This window comes from Mya arenaria, chromosome 7 (genome assembly GCF_026914265.1).
Source record: "Mya arenaria isolate MELC-2E11 chromosome 7, ASM2691426v1".
NCBI lineage: Eukaryota > Metazoa > Mollusca > Bivalvia > Myida > Myidae > Mya > Mya arenaria.
The window spans coordinates 60,919,005-60,932,181 of NC_069128.1; the positions used below are offsets into that span (position 1 = coordinate 60,919,005).

Consider the following 13,177-nt stretch of genomic DNA (forward strand, 5'->3'; position numbering starts at 1 on the left):
AAGTGAGGAGTAAATATAATGTCGCGCCACTGTTCTGGAACTTGAATAAACGTCAACTCGATCTCGGATTATTCATTTACATTCTAGTGCATCATTCACAGCTTGAAGGCAATTGTTAAACCATGACAATTACTGATATAAAAATGTTTCTTTTAGCATTTTATGTCGTGTTAATTTTGGTTAATACGTTTGATTTATTGTCTGACCGTTGCCCTGACAATGGGGTTGACGTATCGGACAACGTTTTACGAGGAAGCGGTGTTTTTTCCTCGATATTTTGGTCTTCAAAAGCGTCTGACGTCATTCAATGTTGGCGGTTTTGTGTTCGACGGAAACCGTGTCTATCTTTAACGTTTGATTACGTCAACAAAATGTGTAACCTTAGTAGAGATACGTTAACGGATGGAATCAGACAGACGGGAAGACGTCTCTTGTACACGGAGTTGGACTGGTTCTCATCTGAGGTAACTGTTAACAGTATAAAATCAAATACTAGTAGCGAGTTCCGTTCTTTAAGTATTATGTATCTGTTATATCTGTTTTCGTTGCTATAATCCAATTTTACTATTTGAATTTTGTATGCATGGATATGATTTTGTAAATACTTTCTCTAATATGTGTTCATTTTAACATGCTTTTATTTCCAGGTCACAAACTCAATGATTAATCATATTTTAATATAGAAATTAAATATTAAAAACGAATAGTTTTAGGATCTTTTGATATGACCTTACGCAATTGAGGATAAAACATTTTTTTCTACATAAATGTTCCATCAAACATCCGATTTAAAGGCCTTGTTTAAGCCTTCTATAAGTGATCCCATCCAAAACTGTGTATAGTACACAACCTCGGTTTATTTATCTTAATCTACTTGCATTGATCCCTCTTATTAGAACTCCGATCTGAATATCCTGCTGTGCGGTTTTTGAAGTTTTACTTGCAAAATGGACCCTAAATGGCACTGAGCCAATACACGAATACACAGGAAATAGGCCCCTACTCTGACACCAGTGCAATTCGCAGGAGATGCATAGCAGGAGAATATGATGCAAAACATTCCTTAAACTAGGCCTTTAACGAATTCTAGTTGTGAGTTAATTGTAAACTTAGTCAAGTCAATGTTCTAGCTACCATTGTTGCCTTAAAAACCCACAACTTCACAAATACATAATTTACACATGTAATTATCTCTGCGTCAACGCCTGCTTTTCTGCCAACGATTTTGAATTTAAATTTCAAAGGACATCTCCAATTAACTAGAAGAATCGATTTGTCAATTATGCATACAAACCTAGCTTAACTAACATTTGCACACTTAAGAATGCAACCGTGAAATTGTTTGTAGAAAGGGTGTCTAGCCTTAATTGATTATTAAGTTTTCTAATTTGAAGTCACATTGAAGGCACGATATGCTTATATTTTATGCATGCATCCCAACAAAAGAATTATATCATATACATGAGTTTTGTTTGATGATGGAAAATACACGCATGTAAATGAAAAAGTATTTATTGCTAAATTATACTTGGTATTGTGCCCATTGATGAGATGTAAGGAAAAATATTACCATATTACTAATATTTATGCCAAGACTAATCTAGATGGAACTCTTACCAATGATCAACTAAAAAAATCATTTAATTTATCTTTTGAAAAACATGCCTTTTTATTTTAATTGTTGGTAATTGATTGTTTAATATCAGGAAGTGTGTATAACATTTGATGACATATATACTCCGTTATCTTTTCCATTGATATGTGCGTTAACTAAATTGAAGTAAGGCGTAATATTTTTAATGTTAATACAGCTTAAAGATGACATACAGCTTAAAGATGAAAGAGATGACCCTCGATTCCGTTTTTATGATATAAACCAGTTTTAAGTGATCAAGAGTATAAGTATCTTCCATGGCCGAGAGTGTAAGATAGGTTCTTTCCGACCCGAGCGTAGGGTGTTTTGCGGAAACGAGGTTTACCGAGTTTCCGCAAAAAAACCTGCGCGAGGTTCGGGATGAACCTATCTTACACGAGCGGCTATGGTAGATGCTTTTTCTCCCACCTCAGTTAAACAAAATTAAGTAAAAATGCATTTTTTGCTGGAACTCTTTTGTGCTTAGTGAAAATAATTGCGTACGGATATGCGATAATTCGTGGTTGTCATGGATATTCGCGCAGTGATTTAGAGTATGTAAATGGTCTGATCGGTCTTTAAATAGTTCTAAGAAGAGTGAAGCATTATTTCTTGAAATGTGCGCGAAAACTGTTTTCTGGTGCCATTTGGAGCGAGAAATAATTAATTAGCGTTCTAAATATTGCCACAAGACAAGGTTTCCATGATGCGCTACATACGACAGTCTTCAACAAGGGAGGTAATTACAATGTGGTGACCATTAAAAGAAGTTCCATATGGGCATTTTATCTTCGCCCGTGGGCAAGATAAGAATTTCTAGCATGGTTAAATTAATGGATCTACTTATCTGAGGTGGGAGAAAAAGTATTCTACCACACCGGATAGGCATTTCCGATGAATTCAGCCGTGCTGGAAAACTCCATCTGAGTCACGCGCCGTGACGTAATACTTTTCGTTTCTTTTATTTTACACTTTATGTAACCACAATATTGATATATTCAAGAGATGAGTTCCAAAACCTTAATATTAACCTTACCAAAAATACCTTCAAAACAAAACAAAATAACCCTTAAAAACGTAAAACTGAAGGAACTTCTTGACGTATGCAGTGATAGAAATGGCTGCGCGTGATGACGTCAGTAAACATCATTGATCATCGCCTGCGCTCCTTGTGAAATGTACAAAAATGCATTTTCTATGTATTTTCTTTAATTTTGTTTATGTAATTTAAGATGTGCTAGAAGTAAAATATCAATCACGTGTTTCCGTTCCGGATATAAAAATCCTACCCATGGGCACGCTGCGTGGCCGGTACCTCGGCAAGCCTCGTTACCTGGGAACTCAGGAGCCCTCGGGTCGGATTTTGTATCCGGAACGGAAACACATGACAGATATTATTACTCCTGGTGAGGATCGAATAAACATCCCGCGAAGCAGACATTTTAACCACTAGACCACTGGTGGTGGTCGACGAAAGACCTCCCAGGTGAGAGGCAGACATCTTTTTTTCTAGACCACTTTCACCCTGGTGGTAATTGAACCAAAATCCTCTCGAGTGAAAAGCGGACATTTCAACTAAATAGCCACCATATCCCACAGTTTTATAGCGCTCAATGAAGTTTTGCAAATTAAAAACAGCACACGTTTGTGGAGCGTATAACCCCTTTGCGACAAGTTACCTACTATTCAAGCACATGCTCTTATTGAGACAAATCGTTTTTAAAAAGTGTAACTCTCGTCAACTCTTTAAGAGCGTTTTTGTTGGTTATAAACTGGTTTCGGTTTTATATAGGTTTCACAAACTGTGTATTTGTTGTTACAGTTTCAAATAAAACCAAAACCAGTTGTATCGTATTTTTTAACGCAAACCGAAACCGGTTTTTGAAACTATCGAAACCCCTACTGGAGGCGGTTTCATCGGTTCGTTCCATCCGAAAACTAGTTCACATTTAAAAACAACATGGCGGGCAGTGCTCCAACACGTGTGTTAAAACTTCTTTTATATAAAACATTCAAACGACCATCTGTGGTATCATTGTTTTGAAGAAGTTTATAAATAATGGCTACATGAAGTAGCACCGCCGGGTTGTTGAAACTGTACACAAAACCATGCATTTGTTATTTCAAGCAAAACTATCAAAACCGGTTACGAAACTGCTGAAACCATTAAAACCAAAACTGGAACTGGTTTGGTATCAACAAAAACGCCCTATATATAATACATCTCTTATCAGACGTCTGTCATAAATCTTGACTGTCAAACGTGGAGGGAAGGGAAGGTGAAATTCCGCTTGAGGGGTCATTCATTTAGATCACCAGGTATTATTATTTATTAATTATTATACAAAAGCAGCCTTGGAGTTGTTTTAAACATGTCGCAAATCTGAGATCTAGTGGTATTCTGATTAAAAAAACAACATATGTAAACTGCGTATGATTAAACTGGGATATTTTGAAACAGTTAAATACTGTTTTTCAATGTCGATCCTTTCTTAATCTTCTGTTCACTGTTATCAAAAGCGAATTCAAACTTTAGTGGCCACGAACTATTGACACAATCGTAATGAAACAGAGTGTTTCCTAAGTGAAATATGATAAGGTTTTGATCATGAGCTGTGTCAGAAACAAGTATATTAGGTCAAATTAGGTCAAATACTGACAAATTAGTTTAAATAAGGGTAACTGATGGCAAATTAGGTCAAATTAGGTTATAATAGGTCAAATTAGGTCAAAATAGGTGAAACTAGGTCAAATTATATAACAACATTGCTTCCATGTTTTGCTACCTTTCGTTAAGATTTTGTTAAAATGTTTGCTTTTGATACTAAAACTCATGTAACTCAAAAACTAGATCGCTTGATCTGCACTGTAAATTCTACCTTTGGCCCGATCTCTCAAAAATATTTTGCGTTACCAAAAGTGTTGTATGTAAAATAATGATTTTATTATGAGCTATAATCGTAAATCCAGTAATTGATAAGCATTACTTTTGGGTGTAGTTTCCGACAATCAGGATGTCCGTCCTTTAGCGATAATTCGTATTCCGATTTGAGATGGAACTATGTATGATTATATTCTAAATATAACTATACATGGTTGGGTGATAAACTTAATAGCTTACGTTATAAGTAATAGTCGGTGGTAACAAAGGTGAAATGCATACAATTGCTCCTCGCTGACAGTAACGCGAACAACTCACTACTCGAATTTGTATAGCTTATGCTACGTTTACACTATGTTCACGGCAGCCCCGTTTCAGACCACCGTGGAGAAAACGGGATAAACGTGAGACAGCGCGGGGGAACGAGATATGCAAACATGACAGACCGTTATTGCCGTGCATGCCGGGCCAGAAAAAATTTGCCACGGCAGTCACGGTGTGGATGAGTAACGTAGTAGGTCGTAGTAAAACGGGGTAAACGCAATGACACGTGACAGTACGTGACAGTTCGTGACAATACGTAATAGGCCGTTACACAACCTATAAATCGTTCGTAGGGTGGCGGGAATCATATGTAAATCCCGGCATCTGAAGTTCCTTGCCAGTTTTGTCACGTTGTGCTTCGTTTTGTCACGGTTTTCACGGCAAGCTAGGGTGGACGATAGCCGTTTCGTTACGTTTCATTTGCGGTGAAAACACAAAATCTTCTTCATCTTGGGAATTCATGTTTACTTGTCGAAGTATTCTGATACAGTGATTGCTGTTGCTTGGGGGATTTTTTTTATACCGTGTACACAAACCTTGGACGAACCACTTTTTTGACCCTACGGCTTGTCACGGTTACCTTGATAAAACGTGAGGAAACTTAGCACAACCTAACAAAACCTGTTTATGGAGACAAAACTGGCTAAAATCCCACGGTGCAATACGTTTCGGGCAAACGGGGCTGCCGTGGCTACCGGGAACATAGTGTAAACGTAGCATTACTTCTTGATTATTTAAAGTTTGAACCGGACTGTTACGGACGCCCCTGTGGTGACAACCAGGTCTGTGTACCGGGAGTCCTTGCGGACGGGAACAAGAATGGCTGCTCGTATGCGTGTCTAAACGTATCCAGTAAGAAATTTTGTGATCCTAAAATATGACTCAAAAGATATTCTTGCTTTTGAGAATTTCTAGAACGCAACGAAACTTTTGCCATACAGTTATAACTGCTTCCTCACGGAATTCATTTGATAATGATAAAAATCGTGACGTAACTAAAAAAGCTTTTTAATTTAAAATTAGATAACTTCGTATTTTTAACGTTTAAAACAATGTTTATCGAACTTTGTTATAAGATATAACACAAATATGTGTAAAAAGCCATTTCAATGACACTAAGACTTGTACGTGCGAACTACTGTTTGCGTTTTTACGTTAAACACGTATGTGTAGAGTGCATATTATAAATTTAAGCCTATACAAATGCTGATATGTACATATTTAATATCGAATTATTTATTATATGCCTCGATGTGATTTCGGCCAGTGGCATTGGATCAATTGTCGCTAAAACTTAAATTTATTGCAATACCACGTATAAAACTATGAAATGTTTAGAAATTTCTATTTATACTCCTTCGCAAGACAGAAATAAACAACAAAAATGTATATTTACCAGGACCTGTATGTCCGCTTCCGGAATGCCTCAATGGTCCCCAGACGCCTGGCTCGAATAACACACTCAGTTGCAATGCATGGGAAACGAGAGGAGGGACAGCAACTTGCGGCAAAAAGTGGAGCGCCGTGGTTAAAAAGTGCAGACGTATGTTTAATGTACTTGATTGTTAATAATTACCAAAGGATTATATCTGACGGGTCCTAATTTTCTTCCACAACAAATATGTTTGACATTCTTTGTTTAGTTTTACTTATAATGTTGGTTGTTCAGAAATGAACAAAATAAGCTGCTGTAAAAGAACCCGTGTCGATGCAAGAGTGTATTGTTTCAGTTCATAATTCAAAAGTAGGTCTTTTCATTTTATGTAAAAGTATATATACAATGACTGATGATATTATTTGTGTCTGTCTAGGTGGTCAAAAAGGTATACAAGTGCCTAAATAACTGCACTAACTGACCTCGTCACATTCCACTGGTTGATCAATTATAAAGCCGCGTCCAATGACCACACCGCCTCCATATTGTTAACCAAAAAAAAGCCGCTCTAATAGTGAGGCAGGGGATCAAACCTGCAGCCTATGATAAGACATTTATGAGTCTTACCACAAATCCGCCACCGTAAGCTGTCACTTTTCCGTTGCAGCCATTTTAAACCTCAAGTGTCACAACGAGACGGTTTGTGCACCAATAAACGCGGAGTGCCGTAGCGAGAGATGTGATTGCAGAACTGGCATGTCATATAACTACACTGACAACTTGTGCGTTCCAGGTAGGTGACTGTTTACTTATGTTTAATGTATATTAATGTTTAATGGTTTTGAGGACAGTTCTTATAGTCCAGGGAGAATAAAAGAATAAAAAAATGGGGAAATAAATACACATTGTATTTATCTTACGTTTTGCATTCACTTCAACAGCGTATTATATTATTGACCGTTCAAGAAAAAATGCTATTGTTTTCCATACAGCTGTCCGTACCTAGTGTACGGAAAAAATCCGGTGTCCCACGCGTAGTTTAGCACCTCGTTAGTTTTTCAGGATGCCCCGAATCATGACACCAGGCCCCAATATCACGAAGATACTTAAGTCAAATCTCAAACTCAGTCTCAACTCATGTCACCATATAACAGCATAATTTTCTTCAAAATCTTCCATGTTTTATACTTTTTGAAAACGTATTTTCTTATAGAATTTGTTGATAAAAATACTTTTTCAGTATTTCGAAAAAAAAAACTAATTCTAGGGCAAAAAATATACTTAAGTATTTTATAAAGATTACAGAACTGTACTCATATACACTTTTGGCTGTAGAATAGATTTCGCTTGGAATTTGACCAAAGGCTTTTTCAGCATATTCTATGATAGAATGTGCTTATAAAACTGTAAAAAACATATATGATTTTCAATATATTTTGATGTTATGTGGTATAATGTGTTGAGACTAACTCAAGTATTTTCGTGATATTGGGGCCAGGGGAAACATACTCCATTCCTTGCCGTCCTCAGCCGTCTTCGGCGAGTATTGGCACATGGATTGAATTGACACGAATATCTGTATAAACAGACATAACATGGTGGCTACGGTCTTTTACACGTTAATGCGATTGATTTTTTTCATATTTTAACAGCTGTTAGTCAGCGTCCAGAGTGCTGTCAGTACCTAGTGAGCGGACCAGATAAAGTGCCTGACGCCCAGCTTAGTGCCTCGTCTGTTTACGATAACCGCCAGGACCATGATACAAAGGGAGCCAGACTCAATTCAATATTGCCGCATGGGCTGCATGGACACAGGACATATATCAGTATATACAGGTATGCACATGATGCATTCGGGCTTATATACGTAATAGGGAGGTGATTTTTGCAAGAATTAGGGTTCCTCTCTGTAAGTTATCAGACGCGGTTGAAGGGATATATGTTTCCAATTTCCAATGGACAAATATATATTGATATCTTTTTAGATTGTGAGATAAGTGAATACTTATCCTTAACACAATTATTTTAACCTTAAGGTTGTAAAAATCGCTAGTTTTGATGACTGTCAATCGATAGAAAACCGATATAAATGTTAGGTTAACCAAAATATTAGCAAAACTAATCTGTTCATTTTGATTGTGATTGTTCGCCGGTTAGACGCAGAGGTTATTTCAGATCATCAAAGGAAACCGCTGTGCCACCAAATAACTACATAATCACGCATACCTGTCATAAGTTTAAACGATTAGAAACACAGGGTACACGTACAGCAGTATTACAGGGCAATGCCCAGATTACTGAAAAAGACATAGATCAACCGTATATGTACATATAATTTTTCGACATGTCTCCTAAAGTGTCGCTTATGTCTTTCATTTGTTAGAACTTTTAAACTGATTTTGACCTTTATTCGAGTTATTACACCGTCTGTGCCAGACATGGTCAAGTCTGTGATGCTGTTGGGGCAACGCCAATATTTATCGAAACATTAGGAAAAAACATACAAATCAACCCTGTCTGCTTCTATATCACATCTACATTCGTCATGTTACCTTCAACACTCACCGGGCTACATGTATTACTGCATAAATCATTAAGACTCCTAAGAGTCAAGTCCTCTGGCCTAACTGCTCAATTGAAATTACTACGCGATCTACTTGGAACGTCAAATCTGGCATTGTAAACCGTCCATAAACACTCGAGAGTGTTTGGAAGGAGAATGACCGAGGTGATGAGATTGACAAGTATTATGTATTAAAAAATTACATATTCCGATTCATATTTAAATTAGACAGCCTCGCTCTTCGCAAAGATAAGGCGATCAATTATAGGTTTTTATTTGTTTTATAACATAAGATATGTCAATTCATTTCCATTCTTTGAATGTTTTGTATTTTAAAGCTACATTGAAATCTGTTTTGTTTTTGGATAATACCGTTTAATCCAATTTTTTTATCGCAAAGTTTGTTATAATTGACTTTAATTATGGAATTCGTGTTCTTTGTTTCGGATTTTCAAAATATATCTGAATGGCATGTTTTGTCGCTAACATACATCTTAAATTTAAACAGAAGCCTCTCTTTGATGGCTAGAAATACTGTTTTTGTTATTCTGGGGATATCAAGAACATTCTCAGGTTGTTGGAATTTGATATTGTGACCGATATAAAGCAATCGAATAGCGTAATTTATGCTTGCTGTGAGGTTGTGCTGATTTAATATGTTTCATAATATTTTTAGTTTCACTTTTTCAATTCAATTTGTTTACCAGGTGCAGTTTAATGGTCTTAGTCATGTAGTAGGCGTTTCTCTACAAGGTCGACCGTTTAACACGGATCCGAACATTGCTGTTTACGAATGCTGCTACCATCGCGTAACCGCCTACAAGTTCCTCTACAGCTCGGCTTGTCAACATTTTACAACGGTCAAGGACACGAATGGTTCTGATATGGTAGTGTATTCTCCCAATTAAGAAAACTTTCATCTCATTACTATGAAGGAAAGAAATAAAAGCGTGTTATTATTTATAAAAATATAACAAGTTTCAACATCTATCGGCCACCATTGACGGAAACAACACTATATTGCTTTGGCGTATTTGTTAATATCATCGTTAAATTTCCAAATTATTATGCAAGAGCAATGTTTACTCTTTGAAAATACTCCATATACACATGTCTCGACCTCATGTTTGACGCTATATCTTGTTGTCTATCAACGGTACTAGAGCAGTATGTGTATACCATGTGATAAATTATGTAATATATGCTACGTCTGAAGGCAACATCTTGCTTAAAATGAAGACTTCAATCAAAGGTAACTTTTCTTCTACTACACCATTTTAAATTAAACAAAGGGCAGTCTATGCCTCTAAGGAGACCCGCCTTCGTTTTATTTCTAGAGTTTGATAAGGTGATTAGTGTTATCAATCACTTCGACAAACTTGTTTCCACAATAATGTTTTGACAGTTCTCCATCAGACCGCAGTATTGAGAAAAGGTTTGTCGTAGTGTTTTAAGAAAGTAAACTCTCAATCAAACTCTGGTAATGACCGAAGGCGGGCCTCCGTAAGCGGCGTACACTACGATATATGTTTCATTTGAAATGGTGAAGAAATAGTGAAGTTATCTTTGTTTAAAATCTTCATTCGAAGCAAAATATCACCTTCCGATGTAGCATTTATGACGCAATTTATCACGTAGTATACACACACTATAGAGATAAGTATTGAAATAAGAAACGTGGAAGTTTTACGATTCGCTGAAAAGTTAAAATTTTGGACGTTTTGTGATGTCTATAAAAAGTCATTCAAAAGCCATTTAGATAATGGCAATGTGAAGTATTTCACGATTTAAATTATAAAAAAAATCATTCTTCGAATCATCGATACCAGGACGCAAATGAATAATTCTATATAAAATGACCGCTCTAAGTAAGTTGCAAAAATAGTAAGAAGAATCGGATATACTGAATACTATCGATAACACTGTTTTATCACCTGTTTTGACCATGAAATAAAACACTTCGCCGATTTCAACTGAAGTAAAGAAAAATATTACAATATTACTGCCATAATTTGATCTGTACTGTAAGTTCGGTCATTTATTTAACATGTGAGGGAACACTACGCAATACCTTTTCAACCTAAACACATTGTTATGGATAAAATTATTTACTCCCGAAAATAAAGCATTTAAGTATGCTCATGTAATTGAATGCTTTGTTATGTATGAATATATTTCGTCCGCAATATGTGTATGTATTATGATTTTCTTTTAGTTAATTGAACATAGATGTGTAAAAATAATAATGGCATTAGTGACGATGATGTTCTGAATAGTCATTTTTGTATTTATACATAAATAACGCGTTAAGAACAATGCTGTTCAATTAATATATAAACCATGAAAGTCAACATATTTGGCATCGACGTTTTATGTACGTAAGATTTTAATTTCAAAATCTGTACTACGGTTCATACTATAATTGTGCAATTTTTCACTAGTTATAAACGTAGCCAACTATTGGTCTGCTTGTTATACTCGTAATTTGAAACGGGTACATTTGTTCGAACCACGCAAGCTCATTCAGAGTAGAATTTTTAAGGTATTATCGTCGATTAAGACTGTAACGTATTTGCGAGCGCTTTTTTTATTAAATACAATATTAAAGTTTCTTCTTACTCTTTCTAAAAAGATCATTCGCAGAATAAATTATATTATTAAACTCGTGAATTCAGATCGTAATCTCAATGCGAAGTATCCAAATGACCGTTTTATTGACTACTGAACGATTACCAAAACCCTTAGCTCTAGCACAAAACAAAACAATGCTCTCCCGGTTGCAACACCTATCTCTGGTGCCATTAACGGTCCAAAGAAACCAACATACAACGTTAGACGACAGGTTCAGACCAGAAGTGCGTCAATATATAACTTCAATAATACAATGACTGCTCCCTGACCGCTATTATGATTGAAATCTTCCTCACATGAACGCTTGATTTATCTACCAGAACTTCTGATAATAACTTTTGTTTCCAGACAAATCTCTTGAGCAACTTCACAGTCTAGCACTCACAGCGCAAAAATAAATTTCCAGACTAAAAGCTTTTCACTATTTAATGAGTTTAATCAATTAACGTGTATAGTCAGAACATAATTAAAATCCAAAGGCATTTAATTGACATTGTTTTGCAAATTTCATTCTTTACAGCAAATGTCAACACTTAATTAAGTGCGACGAATAATTATTGCTTTAAACAAATTCACTAAAAGTCTTTTTGTGTAAAATGGCTAGAGTCAACATGATCTACCTGTCTCTATATACAAACAAACAGCAAGTGATAATACTTACTAACGGAGGTAATCACGAAGCGTTAACGGTAATTAGAATCGCCTTAGGACCTTACATAGAAATAAGTACGGACTTTCTCCCACCTCAGATAAGTAGATCCAATAATTTAACCATGCTAGAAATTCTTATCTTGCCCACGGGCGAAGATAAAATGCCCGTATGTAACTCTTTTTTAATGGTCACCACATTGTAATTACCTCCCTTGTTGAAGACTGTCGTCTGTAGCATCATGGAAACCTTGTCTTATGGCAATAGTTTGAACGCTTATTAATTATTTCTCGCTTCAAATGTCACCATTAAACAGTTTTCACGCACCTTTCAAGAAATAATGCTTCACTCTCCTTAGAACTATTCAAAGACCAATTTGACTATTAACATAATCCGAATCACTGCGCGCATATCCATGACAACCACGAATTATCGCATATCAATACGCAATTATTTCACTAAGCACAAAAGAGTTCCAGCAAAAAATACATTTTTACTTAATTTTGTTTAATTGAGATGGAAGAAAAAGCATCTACCATAGCCGCTTGTGTAAGATAGGTTCATCCCGACCCTCGCGCAGGGTGTTTTGCGGAAACTCGGTAAACCTCGTTTCCGCAAAACACCCTACGCTCGGGTCGGAATGAAACTATCTTACTCTCACGGCCATGGAAGATACTTATAATCTTGGCAGCACAGCCTTTTAAAACTCACCCACAGAACAAGAAATGGTTTGAAAGATCAACAGTTCATGCTTCGCTACAAATCAAAATTTAATTCATTCATCTTGGTTAAGTTCACTACTTAGCAAATATAATAATATTGTCCGTGCATAAACGTGTGTGCTATTTGTAAGCTAAGCAAAATTGTGTTAACCTGTATGCAAACTTTATCACTAGCTGTGCATATCATTTGCGCGCCTTCACGTTTACTTGTTTTTCAATTATGACATATACAATGTGTGTTTTAATCCACAGATATTTGCCGGAAACACGGACCAGGACACTGTTGTAACAGCGATGTTGCCAAAGAAGGTGTCTGCCCTCTACGTTCGGATCAATCCGGTTACTTGGGAGGGGAATATCGTCCTCAGATTTGACATTCTTGGGTGTAAAGTGAACTAA

The 13,177-nt window shown here is 36.2% G+C and overlaps 1 protein-coding gene across 1 annotated transcript; it reads left to right on the top strand.

Moving 5' to 3' along the window:
• The first annotated feature begins 371 nt into the window (after window positions 1–371).
• Window positions 372–13,177, top strand: LOC128241309 (neuropilin-1-like). Its single transcript, XM_052958243.1, has 8 exons — window positions 372–464; window positions 4,882–5,028; window positions 5,579–5,690; window positions 6,238–6,381; window positions 6,881–7,006; window positions 7,866–8,080; window positions 9,484–9,663; window positions 13,031–13,177. The coding sequence occupies exons 1-8, from the start codon at window positions 372–374 to the stop codon at window positions 13,175–13,177; spliced, it is 1,164 nt and encodes a 387-aa protein (XP_052814203.1).

Bases quoted from the DNA above. Each gene is read 5' to 3' on its own strand.
- LOC128241309 (XM_052958243.1), top strand. From the start codon at position 372: ATGTGTAACCTTAGTAGAGATACGTTAACGGATGGAATCAGACAGACG. The intron at 465-4,881 runs GTAACTGTTAAC...TGTTCACGGCAG, and splicing joins TGGACTGGTTCTCATCTGAG to CCCCGTTTCAGACCACCGTG. The intron at 9,664-13,030 runs GTAGTGTATTCT...TTTAATCCACAG, and splicing joins ACACGAATGGTTCTGATATG to ATATTTGCCGGAAACACGGA.